The sequence below is a fragment of the Poecile atricapillus genome, chromosome 4, assembly GCF_030490865.1.
Source record: "Poecile atricapillus isolate bPoeAtr1 chromosome 4, bPoeAtr1.hap1, whole genome shotgun sequence".
NCBI classification, from domain to species: domain Eukaryota; kingdom Metazoa; phylum Chordata; class Aves; order Passeriformes; family Paridae; genus Poecile; species Poecile atricapillus.
In genome coordinates this window covers 44,775,763-44,791,426 of record NC_081252.1, presented here as the reverse complement: position 1 = coordinate 44,791,426, position 15,664 = coordinate 44,775,763, and the positions used below count along the sequence as shown (strand labels likewise).

Here is a 15,664-nt window from a genome sequence, read left to right as displayed (position 1 = left end):
CCAGTGTGTTGTAAAAAACAAAACCAAAACCCCCCAGAGACAAAGCCTCATTACTATTTCTACTACAGTTATTTGGCAACCATGTAAAACTAACCTTCAAGCTAAGGCTTTAGTGTAAATGAGAGATAAAGTTTGTTTTAAAAGCAAAAACAGCTTAGTAGTCATGATCAATATTCAGAGCCAGATAGAAGAGCAAATAGTTAGCACTGAGCTGAAAGATAATGAGGATGGGGCAGCGGGGAACAAAATAAAAAAAAAAAACACAAAAAACCCCGTACTTCTAACAAACAGTCCTGCCTCCCACAGACCTTCACAAAACAGATTTGTCATCCTGCAGAACAATCTAAACCAAGTCTTTTAGCTTTCTACACAGATTTTACTGCTGTTTTTAGAACTGTTAATAAAAATGTGTTAAAAGCACATATGCCTTACCCTAAATTCATACATCATTTGCATATATTCATTCAGACAAACCAATAGCTTTTTCCACCTTGTGTACTACAAGCATGCAAAAAAATAGAAAACTTCACACCTTTCAGTGACATTCTCCTTATCTTCTGACATATAACTCAGACTCCCCCTTCTTACTGTACTTCCCCAAATAGACATGAAGACCTTGAAATCTAGCAAACAGCACTCAGCTTTTACTGCTGTCGCGTTCAATGATCTTCGAGGTCTGTTTGTGACAGAGTATATCTAAATTAATCTGTGGGATGCTGAGTCTGTTCTCATGAACAGGGGTTCCATGTTATTTAATGGTATTTCAACTAAATAAACCATATCCTTATATCATGAAGAAAAAGCTAACGGAAGGAACTCTCATACTCTTGTAAATTCTGTGAGTTTTAGAGGAGATAATCCTATTGTAAATTCCATTGTATCTTTTATCTTATTAGTTATTGCTTCTCAGCCCTTTTTTTAATCTCCTTAGCATGATCCTCAAACATAATGCAGAAGTCAGGAATTCTAGGCTAAGAAATCCATGCCCTTTTCCAGCTCTGCACTTGCCTGCTATGTGGCTGAGTAAAAATCCATTAACTCTATACATTGTCCTTTCTTCTGTCTATTCTGCACGGACTATAAACTCCTAGGGTCAGAAACTTGCCTCCAAGCACGCATACAGACCTCAGCTCAGAATGTTGTCTTCTGGCACTACAGTAACACAAATAATAATAATTAACAATACTGGGTGTTATTTAAAATGCTAATGTAAAGAACCATAAAAAAACCCAAACCTTACAGATATTGGGAAGCATGGAGGTAAAGAAGGAATCAAAAATGCTATTTTCAGCACAGAAGAATTAAAAGACTTTTCATGTGAAGTTCAGTGCTAGCAATCAAAGAATTGCAATTAATTACAAATCAGTGAGGCTGTGTTCCCAGAGGTAGGCTACATGATTTCCCTGTCATTAACTTTTCAGACCCTTAAAGCAAAAAAACACTGCTGAATCACTAGGTTTATCACAGAAACGCTAGAATACAGAATCAAGTCACCTGTATTCAAAATATCAAATTTAACAAACAACCAGTTCACTCAAAGCTGAGATCATAATGGATTGCACTGTCTTCCCCTGACTGGTAAACTGATAATGGCTTCCATTTCTGTGAGTGATGTAGAACACAGATGACAGTCTTATTTTAGTGATCTGACATATGCAGCACCAATGCCATCATTACATCCTCTCCTCAAAGTGCTGGATGCAAGCACTGCCTGCTTCTGCATTTCTACCTGTGACATTTATCCAAGTAGAAACACTTGGAGGTTTGCGGGGGCTTGTGGAGGTTTGTCCCAGAAACTGAAAGTGGCAACAAGACAGGAAAGAAGAAAGAGCTTGTTCTTCTTGCAGCAGAACCAGCAGTCTGGCCCTTTCCAGACTGCTATCTTGTGACTTGATTTTCTCACATTTAATCAGGGCTCATCCTTTTGTCCTCACCTCCACGAATGCACAAGATGGCTTTTTATCTCTTCAGCTATAGCAGTGAAATTTATAGACGATTAACACTTGTGATGCCCACAGTGCCTCAGGAAGTGAGGACATAGACTCAATACCCAAACTAAACCAAAACCAATCTGTATTTGCTAACTATGTATTCTTCCAAAAACATCCAATTTCTAAGCTGTAATTTCTGATATATGGGGAGGAAAAAACCCCCACAAACTTATTAGTCAGTACTGCATTTTCCCCAAAATTTGAAAGAACATGGGAAGCTTCAGAGAGACTTACAATTTGTTTTCATCTCAAAGACCCTGAAGCATGGCACAGAACCGTTAGAACTGCTCTATTCAAGAGATACTCAAGCAGTATATACAATTTCATTCTTAATTTGTTCTTAAAAAGGAAAAAAAAAACCAACAAAACAAACTACTTTGAATCTTGTAAGCAGACTTAGCAATATATTAGTCTTGAAGGTTTTACAGCTGACACGGACATCATATCTGGCCCGTACATATCCAAGGACTCAGAGGAAGAACAGATGATGCCAATGTCAAAAATCTAACTTTTTGGCAGCTACAGTAGATGTTATCAGACAGAGTACAGTTAGCCCTCAAGTGTTGTGTCAGCTTTCTTAGAAAAATCATTATCTGTGTTAGACTCTGAAAGAAGCATATGAAGAAATTAGAAAGCACAACCTTTAATGCTTCAGGAAGTTCTGGACAAAACTGTTAAGAGCCATTGTGCAAAGTCTCAATGACTGCAAGCACAAGCACACAAAGTCTTTGAAGTACCCTACTGCCATCAACACAGAGCTGAGTTAGCAGTGAGAAAACTAGAAAAACCATCTTTAATATTTTATCAAGGAAAAGAATACAGGGAAAAACAAACACTGAAAAGATTCATCAAGCTCTAAAAGCATATATTGCAAGTAATTTACTTATTTATCTCTGCAGATTTGCTGATACTCAAACTACAAAGACTAGAACAACTCACCTACAGAAATTAAAGTAATTTAAGCAGTAAATACAAAAGCACTGGGTTCTGGAAAATTGTTTCTAGATAGCAGAATGTAGAGCAGCACTTCCGAATTCTGCTTATTTGTTTATTTAAATCTGGTTTTGGGCAAACTGTTACATTTCATTGAGTTCTGAGCAAGTTCACATGTAAAATGAAGACATCCATGCTGATCTGAAGCAGCAGCCTGACTGAAAGAGGCACTCAATAGTCTGAGACGTGCTCTTGTCAAAATGTTCTTGGATAAACACAACACAAGTTCCCCTGACATGACTGATTTAGACAACCCAAGGAAAAAGCCTGCCCCAAGAAGTGTTGCCATTGGCTTATTGCTTATGACATTTTGAATGCTCTGCTTTACTATTTAGAGTTCTTGTGCTAGATTTATCTTCTAACACAGCCTATTTATGTATTCAAATAATCAATAAAAACCACTAAGGTTATATTTTACATGGCTTTTTCTTCTCTTTTGTGTAATCTTCAGTACCTATTTAGTAAGAAGGAAATGCATGGGAGACAGGGATAATGTCTGTGCAGAAACCTACTGATGTGTCAGTGAGAATTTTTTCTCTCAAAAGCAGAGCAGCTGAGCTTATACAAAGTATGTTTTGCATTCTCTGTTTCTAAGGAGCATAATGAAAGATGTGAAATACAGAAGGCTTAGGAATCTGAAATATCTACTTCAACTAAATTAAAATTTAAGTAGTCTGTCATTTTGTACCATTTCAATTCAAAGAGCATGTAAACAAACAAGTTTTACCAGGTGAAACTACAAGAGTGATGATATTTATAAACGAGGAAAAAAAAGAAGAATAGTCCAATAGATGCTACTATATGCTTTTCTCAGGACATGCTCTCAGATCACTTTAAATAACAGTGAAAGAAATTGTCTGTGTGACTCACCACTTCATCTTTGTCCTCAGGAGTTAGCTGAGCAGAACTTCTTTCTTCCTCCTTCTTTACTGATCTCTCATATAAATCACTAACAATGAATGAGGGGTAGTATCTGTCCTTTAGAGTTTCATAAACATCTGCCTGAATTCTGTAGAATACTTCAATGCCTTTATTTCCCACAAGACTTTGCTGTATTTCCTTATAAAGGGACTTTTCCACAGGTATTTCTCTGCTTTCCACAAAAAAATTCTGGTAAATTTCACTCACCAGTTGAGGTATTTCAGCCTAGGAAGCAAGGGAGAGGGAGGGAAAAAAGAATAATGAAAAGATATTGAAAACATCAAGATGACTCAGGACCCAGGTGCACAATTTGAAGGATAATCAAGCTAATTTCCTATCCAAATGTATGAGAAGACATCTGTAAACCTCTTACTGAGATTGAGACTGCTGCCTGCCTGTGCACCTCTGCTAAGCAATCAATTTTACAAGTATGGATATTTGTTAAGCGAAGAAACAGCTGTGCCCTAAAATTGCCAGAGCTTCTGCACCCGCTCTTTTAAATCTGTGTTCCAAAAGCTGGTATTAAAAGGAAGAAAAGTGCTAGAGCAACAGTGTGGTCACCATTTTAAATTCAGATGGTAAAGCTTAGCTTTATCAGCCCTCCTGTCTTCTGCTGAATAGAATCAATTCACTTTATACATGATTAGCATTAATTTGCAGGGAAAAAAGAAAAAAAAAAAAAAAAAAGAAACAAGAATAGGAGAAAAGCACAACTGAAGAGATGTTTAGCAGTAAAGGAGGCTGGATATTTTTACTGAGCACAGTCAAATGCACAGGATTGAATTTCCCATTAATGAACAAGAAAAAGAGAAAGTAATGCAGCACAGCTCATTATCAGCTCCCTAAATTACCATCTCCCTAAATTTTAAAGAATTAAAAAGGGTTTATCCACTCCCTCAGTAGGGCACAATGTTCTTACCTGCCTCATGGGACAATACCACAGCCACATGACTGCAGGATACTACCTTTTTGTAAGCTGCCCCTGTAGTGGCAGATATATCCATATCCATATGTAAATACATGTTGTTTTGAACAGGAAGAGAAAAAAATCACAGCTGAAAGGTCATAAAATTATTTCTAGGACCTTTTCCAATCATGAGTAGTTTGCAAATCAGAACTCTTCACAGTACCTGAAAAACCATTTCCATCAACACTCAAAGCTTGAGTTGGTTGGTAGTCATTTCTTCAGAGTGCATTAATGGTTCACTACTCATACTCTACAATTTGTCTCTCTGTTTACAGGATGCTTTATGTTGTCCAATTGACTGGGATAACAGTAATAAAATTACAGTGAACAAAATGTTAACTGATAATCAATAATGAAATCTGTATTTCATGCTAGAGTGAATCCTGAAGGCTTAATTGTTTCCCCCAAAAATCCACCACACTGGTCACAAACAGCAAATTTGTCCCTACAAATTCTTCCTCTACACCATTGCTTCAGAGTACTCATTGCAACTTTAAGTGATATTCTCTATCCTTGTTTCAGAGTTCTAATTCCTACTTTGTTTTAGACAAAACTCCAATATAGCATTATTTCTTCCCTCTAGCAGTAGTGTGGCATTCCTGGAGATACTTAGCTGCTACAGATTAGGGAGAGGTCTTTTAAAGCAACATGTCTCTTGCAAAAAGATTTAAGAACAATTTCATTGACTTGGGCTACTTGTACTTGGCAAGATGAGAAGCTTCTGTACAGAATATCCAATTGGAATGTGGTTCTAGGTTCCACATGAACCTATACAACTAAAGCCTGCATGTTTTTTCCCTGGAAGAGAGGGAAATAATTCTTCTACTTCTGCATATCAAATATTCCTTTCAACTGATGTTGTTACACCAACAAACAATAAATCATCATCACGACAGCCCACAAATTTTAATTGCAATATTATCCTTAAATATTAACATGAAGCAGTTAAAAACACCCAAATTTCTTAGAACCCATCCTATGCTATTGATATTTTAAAATCATAAAGACATTTTCTAACATCAAGATCACAACAGTGTCATCAATATACAAAGCCATGTATGTAGACTTGCAACTGCTTCCACCTTGTTAGCACTCTTCAGATTCTCCACAGACTCCCAAAGGCCAATCAAAGCCATCTTGTCCATCCTCTCCATGTAGATCCGGAAGTGCTCTCGGTATGAAGGGTTGGCCAAAATTTCTTCAAACTGAAGAATCTGAAGAAGGAAAACTAAGAATAAAATCTGGGGAAGTGCCTAATTCTAACTCCTTTCCTTATAGGGAAAATCTTTTCACTATGCATCCCACAAACGTGTCCTAGATTCAACTATACAGACCACCTACAGTAAGTTTTGCTTCAATAAAAGAAGAGAGTTTTAAGTACTTAGAAGATAAATTCATCTATGCTTCTGTCATATAGTAAATACTTCTACATCTTTCTGATCAGGATACATTTCAAAGGACTAAGACAGCATTTCAAGTCACTCATGAAATGCTGTTGTCAAAAATTTAACACCTAATGTTCCTGCAAAGCAGAGGAGCCAAACTGAAAGCTAAATGATCTGTTCTTTATTTGTTTCAAACACCAGCAGTTTCCATACCACAACCCACAGAGCTTTGAGATGTATCTCAATTATTTCCAGAAACACAGAGAAAGATGGAATACCTTGCTGCTAGGGCATTTGGGGGCCAGTTCCCACTGTCATTGAAAAACTTCTGTCAGGAACGAGTACATTCTGTGATAGAATGGTTAGGGCTTTTCCTGAGTGAGGAGGGTGTACACCAGGCAATAAAGGAAACGAAACAGATTTCCTGTACCCATGCAGATGCTGCAACCTTTAAGGAGTTACATTAAAAAGACATTATCACTCCCTTATCCTCTACTGTTTTTGTGAATCCAGGCCTTTTCTTTGAGACAAACACCTGAAAACAGAACACTTCCCTGACAAAATGACCAAAAATTCCCATACTGAACCACATGAATAACCTCTCTAAAAAACAGGACCAATTTTCCAAATACCTCATCAAAACCAAGTAACCTTTTCTCTCCAACCCTCTAGTCTTGCAGCTGAACCAGTTTTCATGTCACTTATTCAGTGCCATTACTTATATCACCAGGAACCCAAACACACTACCCAGAGTAGTCTCTCTCCCTCTGTCTTACAGGCACCAACCAACTCACACTTTTTTCTTTGAAAAGAAAAGGTCCTTGAGCACTGGGCCTAATGAGTCTTATAGCAAAGTTTATTTGGTATGGAGTAAGAGGTGAACTCTGAGATTGAGGCATTAATAATTTCTCTAACATGGGTTTTCTGATACCTAATAATAATAATAAAATTCTAGTCTGCATCAGAATACCTCCCTCTTTGGGAAGACTGCTCATTTTCCTAAACCTAGTACCTGTGAAACTCTACAACTAAGTTATGTGTAGGAAAAAGAGTTTCCTTGTCTCAAGCTACACGTGAGGAAACCACTTACATGGGCACATGCACAATTACAGGCACAAAATCAGTGCCTTAAGAAACCAAGCTAAACATGATGCTTTAACAACTGTTTTTTGTCTGAAACAGCTCCTCCAAATTTTGGGCAGTGTTTAAGTAAATTATATTTGTCTCATTTGAAATGCTCATTTACATCTTTAAAGTTCCCCTGTGACAATCATGTGCCATTCTTCTCTTTATCCTTTACCATATCAATATCTTCTGGACATGACTTTGCTCTTACCTTTATTTAGATATATGAGCATCTGCCTTTGCAAGCTCACTCTATAAACCTCACAGAAAAGCAGGGAGTACTTTGTTCAAGCTAAGTTTAATACAGAAATGGTGATCAGGTTGTCAAAAAGAACACAGACATGGAAATTTTAAGGCCAGTCTGTGATTTAGCCTCATTACTATGCATCATCATATTTTCTATTAAATCATTTTACCAAGAACAATGATTTAAAATATAAGAGCGAGAGCATCTTCCAGACCCTTGAATAGATGTTTTCCCCACCTCAGGGCTGTCAGCTCTGTGAATAATTGCAAAGTTAGTAAATCACAACATGGGGCATGTGCTGTCACTTCTTGAGTGAGGGGTCACCTTGGTTTCTATGCTTCTATTATCCAAGCTATACCCACTCCAGCTGCCAGCAAGGAGGGTAACTAATAAAAAACCCCTCTCAAAAGTAACTGGGGATAAGTGCTGCTGCAGGGGCAAGGCAAGTGCAACCATCTCTCCCACCTAACAAAGGGGCCCATTGCTCCAGTGCCCTATGATAATCAAAGCAGTGGTGCCTAGCAACAGTGTTACACAAATCTCCTAATAGACATCTCACAAACTAAAACACGTAAATAAATAAATGAGAAGAAAAACTTATTCTCTTGCAGAAATGATACCTCTCAAATGTTTTCTTGATTTTTCTTTAAGTCTGGACTATCCTGGAATCACTAAATGTGTTACCAGTGCTATACTAAAAACATTATGTTACGGCTGCAATGCCAACAACAATAGACACAAGAAGATTTTAGTTTAGAATTGAAAAATCATAAAATGCATGTATGCTGGTGTTGGCTGGGGTGAAACAAACTTTGAAGAATTTAAGACATTAGACAAGCTAAAGCCTTAATTAAAATTAATCCTTGTAAGTTTAATTAAAATAGAGAGGCCCTACTAGAATTAGGAGTTAATCGTTAGCTAATAACTAATTGTCTGTCAATCTTATATTTGTTCAGCTGGGCTTGTAATGAGAAATGAAGAATCTTCTAAAGAACTTCAAAAACTTAAGACAATTGCAAACCAGAAACTAATTGGAAACATGAAACTAGGAGCACAGCCAGGGGTTCATTTGTCACTTTGTATTGAAAAGGTAGAAAGGTCAGAATGAGGTAGAGATATATTCCTTCCTCCCTTCTATGACCCCTCCACATAACAAGATCACCGACTCATTTCAAGGAACAAACTGCACATGCTTAATTGCTTTTTCTTAATTAGCGTAAGAAGCAGAGAGTGGGCAGTAACTGAGTTATGAATATGTATTTGTATTCAATGTCTCGGTAAATAACAAGTCTGTAATCGCCTGCATTCAAGGCCGCGTGTATTAAGGGGTGACCCTTCACATCGGCCCAGCGCTGCCAATAAACATACACTCTGTAACCCTAATTGGTTAAAGAGTCTTTGTCAATTATAGTTAGATACTGATACTAGATCATATCCATATTTTAGTAAATCAGGGGTAGAGTTAACTTTCTTAAGAAGCTGGCAGGGGCTATGTTTTAGATTTGTGCTAAACACAAGGCTGACAACATAGAGATACTTTTGTTATTGCTGGTCAGGGCTTCCCCAGAGCCAAGGCCTTTTCTGCTTTTGGTAGTGCCACATTGGAGAGCAGCCTGGGGGTGATGGGAGACTGGGAGGAGACACAGCCAGGACTGGTGACCCCAACTGACCAAAGGGATATTCCAGACCATGTGACACCATGCTCAGTATGTAAAGTGGTTTGGAGTGATGGCTTTGTCCTCCCAAGCCACTGTTACTGTGATGGGGCCCTGTGCTCCTGGGGATGGCTGAACACCTGCCTGCCCATGGGAAGCAGGGAATTCATTCCTTGTTCTGCCTTGCTTTTTGTGTGGCTTTCCCTGTTAAACTGCCTTTATCTCAGCCCATGAGTTTTCTGGCTTTCACCCTTCTGATTCTCTCCCTGATCCTGCTGGTGGGGGAGTAAGCAAGGGGCTGTGTGGGGCTTGGTTGCTGGCTGGGGTGAAACCACAACAGTCCTTTCTTGGCACCCAACTATTCTGTAGATCTTCCTTCCTTTTATGATTTAAAGAAGTTGTTCTGCAGTAATTTTTAATCCTCAGCAAAAGATCATTTTATGATTCAGTATCACCATGGATTAGAGCACAAAGCTCTAAGCTATGTTGGCACATACGCAGGCATTAGGGCATGTGTACACCCTCAAATCTAATATCCAGTTAGCAGATATAATCTTAGAATTATCAGCCTCCACAGCAACCCTTCAAATCCTGTTAACTCAAGAGCAGCTTCCGGGTTTGGAAAAACCAGAAGCTTTAGTGTCGCCACATCAATTCCCTGCTTCAACAGTAATGTAACTTGTATATCACAGCTGGTCACAGGATCTGCCTATGACTAGCAAAGGGTTAGGTTTTTCTATATTTTTTTTCTTCAGTGGGCTGCTTTAACCAGCATCCCTAGCATGTGCCCACAGAAGAGATTTATCCCTGGCCCTACAGAGCAAAGACTTGGTCTTGTTAAATCCCTAAAGACAGTCATAACCTCTCTCTGGACTGGAACATAGAGCAACTAGGTAATTTAGGTCTGCACAGGCACCAGACACAGATTAGGTGCACTGAACTGTATTTCTTTGCAACACAAAGTGAATTCCTATTCACTACAACCACATTGACCTATAATGAACAGCCCAAATAAAGCCGGTAACAGCACTACAGATGGTTGGGATGAACAGCATTTGGGTCACTAAAGGAAGTTTTCTGCTGGGATAACAGCATACTGTCAGACTGCAGAACTTCTGGTTGATGCTTTGGATTTTCTCCTTTTTTTATTTATTTGTAGAAGCCAGCAACAAATGGAATGCAACAAGCAATACTGATAAATAACTTTTTCCATGTTGCATTTTAAAAAACTCTTAACTAATGTTTTTTCCATATATTGACTAAAATTAAAGCCTGTATTTATCTTGTTATATTTTAAAAAGAGGCAAGTCATCAGAACAGTCTCTGCCACATACAGCAATGTGAATTAAACGCAATGATTATTTGAGTATCAGGAAGTATATACTAACCACATGAGGTACCTGACTATTTTACTGCACATACACTAATGTAAAAGTCCCTACCTTGAGACTTACATGTTGACAAACATACTTCTGTCATAAGAAAACCCATCGCCAGGCAATTGGGTGACAACAATTGAAGCTTCTTTTCTTAATATTCCCAAATTGTGTACCATGATGCATACAGACACAACATGATCTTACAATCTGAAGCTCAGAAATTACCAAGAAAATCTGGTAAATCACCAGTTAAATCAACATCTGTCCACAGATGCAGTGGAAGCAAGATCTTCTGCGCGAGTTTCATCTTAGTCCTCAGCTGGATTATGAACATGAGCTTGTTTCACCTCAAAATACTCTCAGATGGTTTCCTTGCTATTTCATAGCTAGTTAAGGGTCACACTCCAGACCCCCTCCTAGAACCCACGATCCACAAAGCAGCTCCACTAAGAATTTGCTGTGACTCCATACGTGAAATCTCACAGACAAGGTGGCGTGGCTGTTGTGCTCAGCACAGCCGAGGAAAAAATCATTCACTGAATAAACACAGACAACAAGAATTCAATTAATTACTGCAGTACTGTGCAGGCACAGTTTCTAAGAAAAAGGACTAAAACAGCACTGACTATAAAGAGGTGCTTTATATATTACACTTACTCAAATTGCATTTTCTCCATGAGCAGAGATTAAATCAGGATCGGAGGTAATGACATCAATAAGAGAACTGCAGATTCAGAGAGTAGCTGTGGTTTGTTTGTCTGTTTGCTTATAAGCATTTGGTTATGATTCACATATTTAGGATTTCCCTACAGAACCTGGATTCAGGTAAATTAGATGAGTGAAACATGTACAAAATCAAATGAATAAAAATCACAAGGCTGCATAATCAAACAGAACACTGACAGCTCCAAATAATTCATCTCCATATATAAGGCCATAATCAGAACATGCATAAAAGACTCTTTACCAGCAATGTCATTACTCCCCTACCATGGCAGTCAAGAAAAAGCTTTCTATAGGATGCATAAGTGAAACCAAAATTCAAGTTTAAATCACTAGTCAGCTCTGTTCAACTAGTACCAAAAATTCCCCAAAGTTAATAATGTATTCAAGCTTCTGCACTACACGTAGATAAAATATTAATTCAAAATACCACCAAAAAAATGCCCATTTCTGACTTATTTCATGCAAATTGAAGAAAGGAAGGCAAACATACAATTTCTTCAAAAGCTAGTTCTTCAATTTAGATGCTACCTTAACAGAAAAGCTGGCACAACATACTCTAAGGAGTCCAAGGGCCATCAGCTACAACATACTAATGTATCTGATCTACTAAATCCCACACAATGCCTTTCCCTTTTGCTTAGAAAAGAACCTGAGTGTTCAGTCAGTACTGCCCAAATAGGAGGGGCCAACATCCAAAATAACACCAGCTGCCTTGAAATAAGAACCCAGACTGCAGCTACCACAGCACTCGAAGAGGAGGGGGAGAAGCAACAGCGCAGAGGGACTGCTTCCTCAGCTAAGCCTTGGGCATTTTTCTGTGCTCAGAAGGGGACAGCATGGCCTCCATCTCTCAAGCAGCCTCCCACAGCTTCTTTCCTGGCAACAGAGAATAAGGGACAAGGGAAGGGAGAAGCAGTTTTCCTATTTTCCACACTGACATGACTTTAGAGGAGTTTTGGGGCTTCAAAAGCTTGGAAGCAAAACTACCTCAGATCCCACTGTTTACACCATCACCACAACAAATGCCTGCACAAGAAGTCATTATTGCTATTAATAGTACCATTAACTCAATATTGAGCTGCTCGCTGGAATATTTGCAGGATATAACCCCAGGTCAGCAACTCCCATTAAAAAACTCCACTGGTTTGTGAAACATGCAGCATCAACTTCAGGAATTCCTTTGATTTTAATTATAATACTGTATTTTATTATATTCCTGACCAATCCCTGCCCCTATCAAGTGCATCTTCACTACTGGACTCCATTCTTGAACAATCTTATACCCAGAAAAGTTCCTGACACCTCAGCAGGCATCAAAAGTGGCATCACTGGCTCACGCAGTGCTGCCACATGCTCCTGTCTCTCTTTTTTCTCTTGGCACCACTTGCTACACCCAGCTTCAGGAAAGAGATCAGGACTGCCTTGGCACAATGTATGATGCACCATCTGAAATCATGCTTAAAGGACAAGAGAGGAGTAGGGAATCATCATGTTTCAGACCTTACTCAAGAAAAACAAAATATAAAGTAGGAACTATTTATCCATTATTCTACTTTTTCTAACATGCTACTAAGTTACAATTATTATAATGAAAATTAAAGATCCCTGAATGAAAAGCCATCTCCTACCTACATGAGAAACACAATCTTTTCACATTTGAATACATCAGCTATTGTGCTTTGCCTAAAGGTAACAGAGTAGATTACAAAAGAAGTCATTAAAATTTTTTAATATTTTCAAAGCTAAGTAGTCATTTTATTTTTGTAGATGCTGGCCAACACAATAGTTACTTCTAATTCCAGACTACAGTGGTATTGAAAACCAGCATTCAGTCACAGCAGCTTTACCAGTGTCTTTCTGGTACTGTCCAGAAACTGCCCTGAGTTTTGTCAATTGCCTTCTGTAATTGTTTACTTTTGAATAATTCAGTATTTTCAAAACCCATACATATTTCCTAAAGTAAGTACCACGAGGGCCAGAGACATAGAGCACATACGTCAGCAGTCTTATTTGAAAGCAAGTTGCTAACTTTCACAAAAGCTGCTACCATGTCCTTATTAACTCCCTACAGGTGGTATGCCTGAGAAATCACACGTGCTTACAAGCCACTCAATCCTTTATGAAGTTTCATATTGCACAATATTCCAAGCTGAGCGATCAATGTGTCTTTTGGGTACTTCAGTAATCTTTTCCCACGGTAAATAAACCACGCAGCAATTAATTTGTACTTGACTCCTGGGGGAAGGGAGGGATTAACAACAGTGAGGTAACACGATTCAGTGGTAACACATTTAGAAAGACCTTCAGACAATGTGATTTATACCTTCTGACTTGAAGGGCCATCACCTTCATCAGAAATGCCATCTTCCTGCTGATCATAAGCAGGCCCTCCCAGGAGCCTTATTCTCTTCTCACATTGCTTCTTTGCCACTGTCAGCTGATTAATATATCTCTTCACATTCCGAGCCCTCAGTAGGTCAGCTTTCATTGCTGCAGTTTCTTTTCCTTTTGAATCTAAGAATAAAGCAAATCAGAGAGTGTTTTACAAAAGGAAAACATCACTGTACCATTGCTTCTGTGAAAAGCAAACCAGAGGCAGTATTTTACGACATGAAAATATTGTTGTACCACTGCTTCTGTAATCTGTCTGATCAAAGCATCTGTCACTCATGAATCAGCTATGCTCATTGGTACAGATACTGGCAAGTTTGTATTTGAAACAGAATGATGATTTTGAAACCTTCCGCAATGATAATTCAAGGATTTACACAAAAGAGTTGAAGAAAAAAAAAAAAATCCTTATTCAAACACATAGCAAAACCTGACCCCTCCAGCTCTCTTTTTGTAGTTTGTTGAAAGACACAGCCCAAGAGCTCTACTACAGGAAGTATGTTTATCAGATGGCATTAAAGAAATTACCTGCAGCCATGGCACATGATAACACATGGAGCTGGTGGTCTATACACCTTACTGAACATAGCACTGACTGCCTGGAGTCATGAGGGACTGGGCTCTCTTCCCCCCAGCCCACACATCTTATTTGTAAACCCAAAGTTCTTGTGCCTGATGTGAACACCATATCATACAATATCCTGTCCCTCCAGACAACTGACCAAAGTTCATTTAAAATGTCAGATGACTAAGAAAAAAGAAATCTTACAACACCATCTCAGGACTGCACAGTACTGTTAAAAAGTAACACAATGTGAAGATGGCAGTCAGCAGAATAAGACTTGGCAATAGCCAGTGTAATGTTTGTGCATTCTACATTCCATCCTCTTCAGCTAATTACCAAAATAAAAAAAGAGCAGCAGATAAATAAGCTATAAAACCCTATTGTGTGAAAATCATGTTTAACATCTGCAGGATGCAACTAATTCCCATTTATATACTAGTTTTATTTTCCTCTTGCTCTATGATAACACTTTGGGCCTTTTTTGGGCCACAGCTATTACTCAGTAGCAAAGTACTTGGCTTTTACTTGGCTCTGGATTATCTGATTGCTCAGAGATAAAATTATAAAGATCTAATCCATTGTGTTTGCAAAATATTGAATGCTAGCAAAATCATGTAGATAAAATCAGCATTCCATTTTCACAAGAGTTGCTGTTAAACAGCTACATAGTTGGGTTTGTGAATGCACACACAGCAAAGAGAAAAGTTCTCAGAAATTATATAAAATCCCTAATTCAAACAAGTTTCTAATACATTATGGCAACTTCTCCTTTTACAACTGTTTCTACCCTTATATTTCCCTCTCAAAGCCACATCTAAGTAGTGCATGCATCTCTAAGTTTTGTCATTTACATACTGAAGGACAACTCAAGTTACATGGAACTCCCTGAAGTTATACACATAATTGAGTCCAGATATTCTCCCATTATCTTTGCCCATATTTTTAATCCCACTTCATTTGTTTCATGGATTTATGTTGGAAAGGATGCTTCCTGATACAAATACTCTTAGTATTTTAATGGATGAGTATCATTTGCATCTGAGCTGCAACATAATAGTGAACTAAAGAGATGATACTCATTGAAGCAAATGATAAAATCACATCACTAAAAAAAAAATAAAGCCATCTGTTTTCCTGGCATGTTATCTCCACAGGGAAGTCAACAGAGCATTTAATGTAGTGTTTCAGTTCCCTAAACAGAGGTACCAGTATTAATGAGAGAAAAGGAAAGGAAAAGACCTTCAGGACAAAACAACATTCTCCCTCAAATCAAAACATTTACAGCTATTACAAATACAGGAAGAGAAGTTTAAAATTAT

At 38.2% G+C, this 15,664-nt stretch overlaps 1 protein-coding gene across 2 annotated transcripts in view; it reads right to left on the bottom strand.

The window, feature by feature from the left end:
- SNX25 (sorting nexin 25) overlaps positions 1-15,664 on the bottom strand; it is an 82,583-nt gene that overhangs the window by 18,015 nt on the left and 48,904 nt on the right. For both annotated transcript variants that reach the window (XM_058837346.1, XM_058837348.1), the window contains exons 7-9: positions 13,713-13,903; positions 5,955-6,086; positions 3,855-4,130 (exon numbers count right to left, since the gene is read on the bottom strand). In XM_058837346.1, coding sequence (XP_058693329.1) covers positions 3,855-4,130; positions 5,955-6,086; positions 13,713-13,903 — 599 coding nt within the window. The remainder of the gene's footprint in view (positions 1-3,854; positions 4,131-5,954; positions 6,087-13,712; positions 13,904-15,664) is intronic.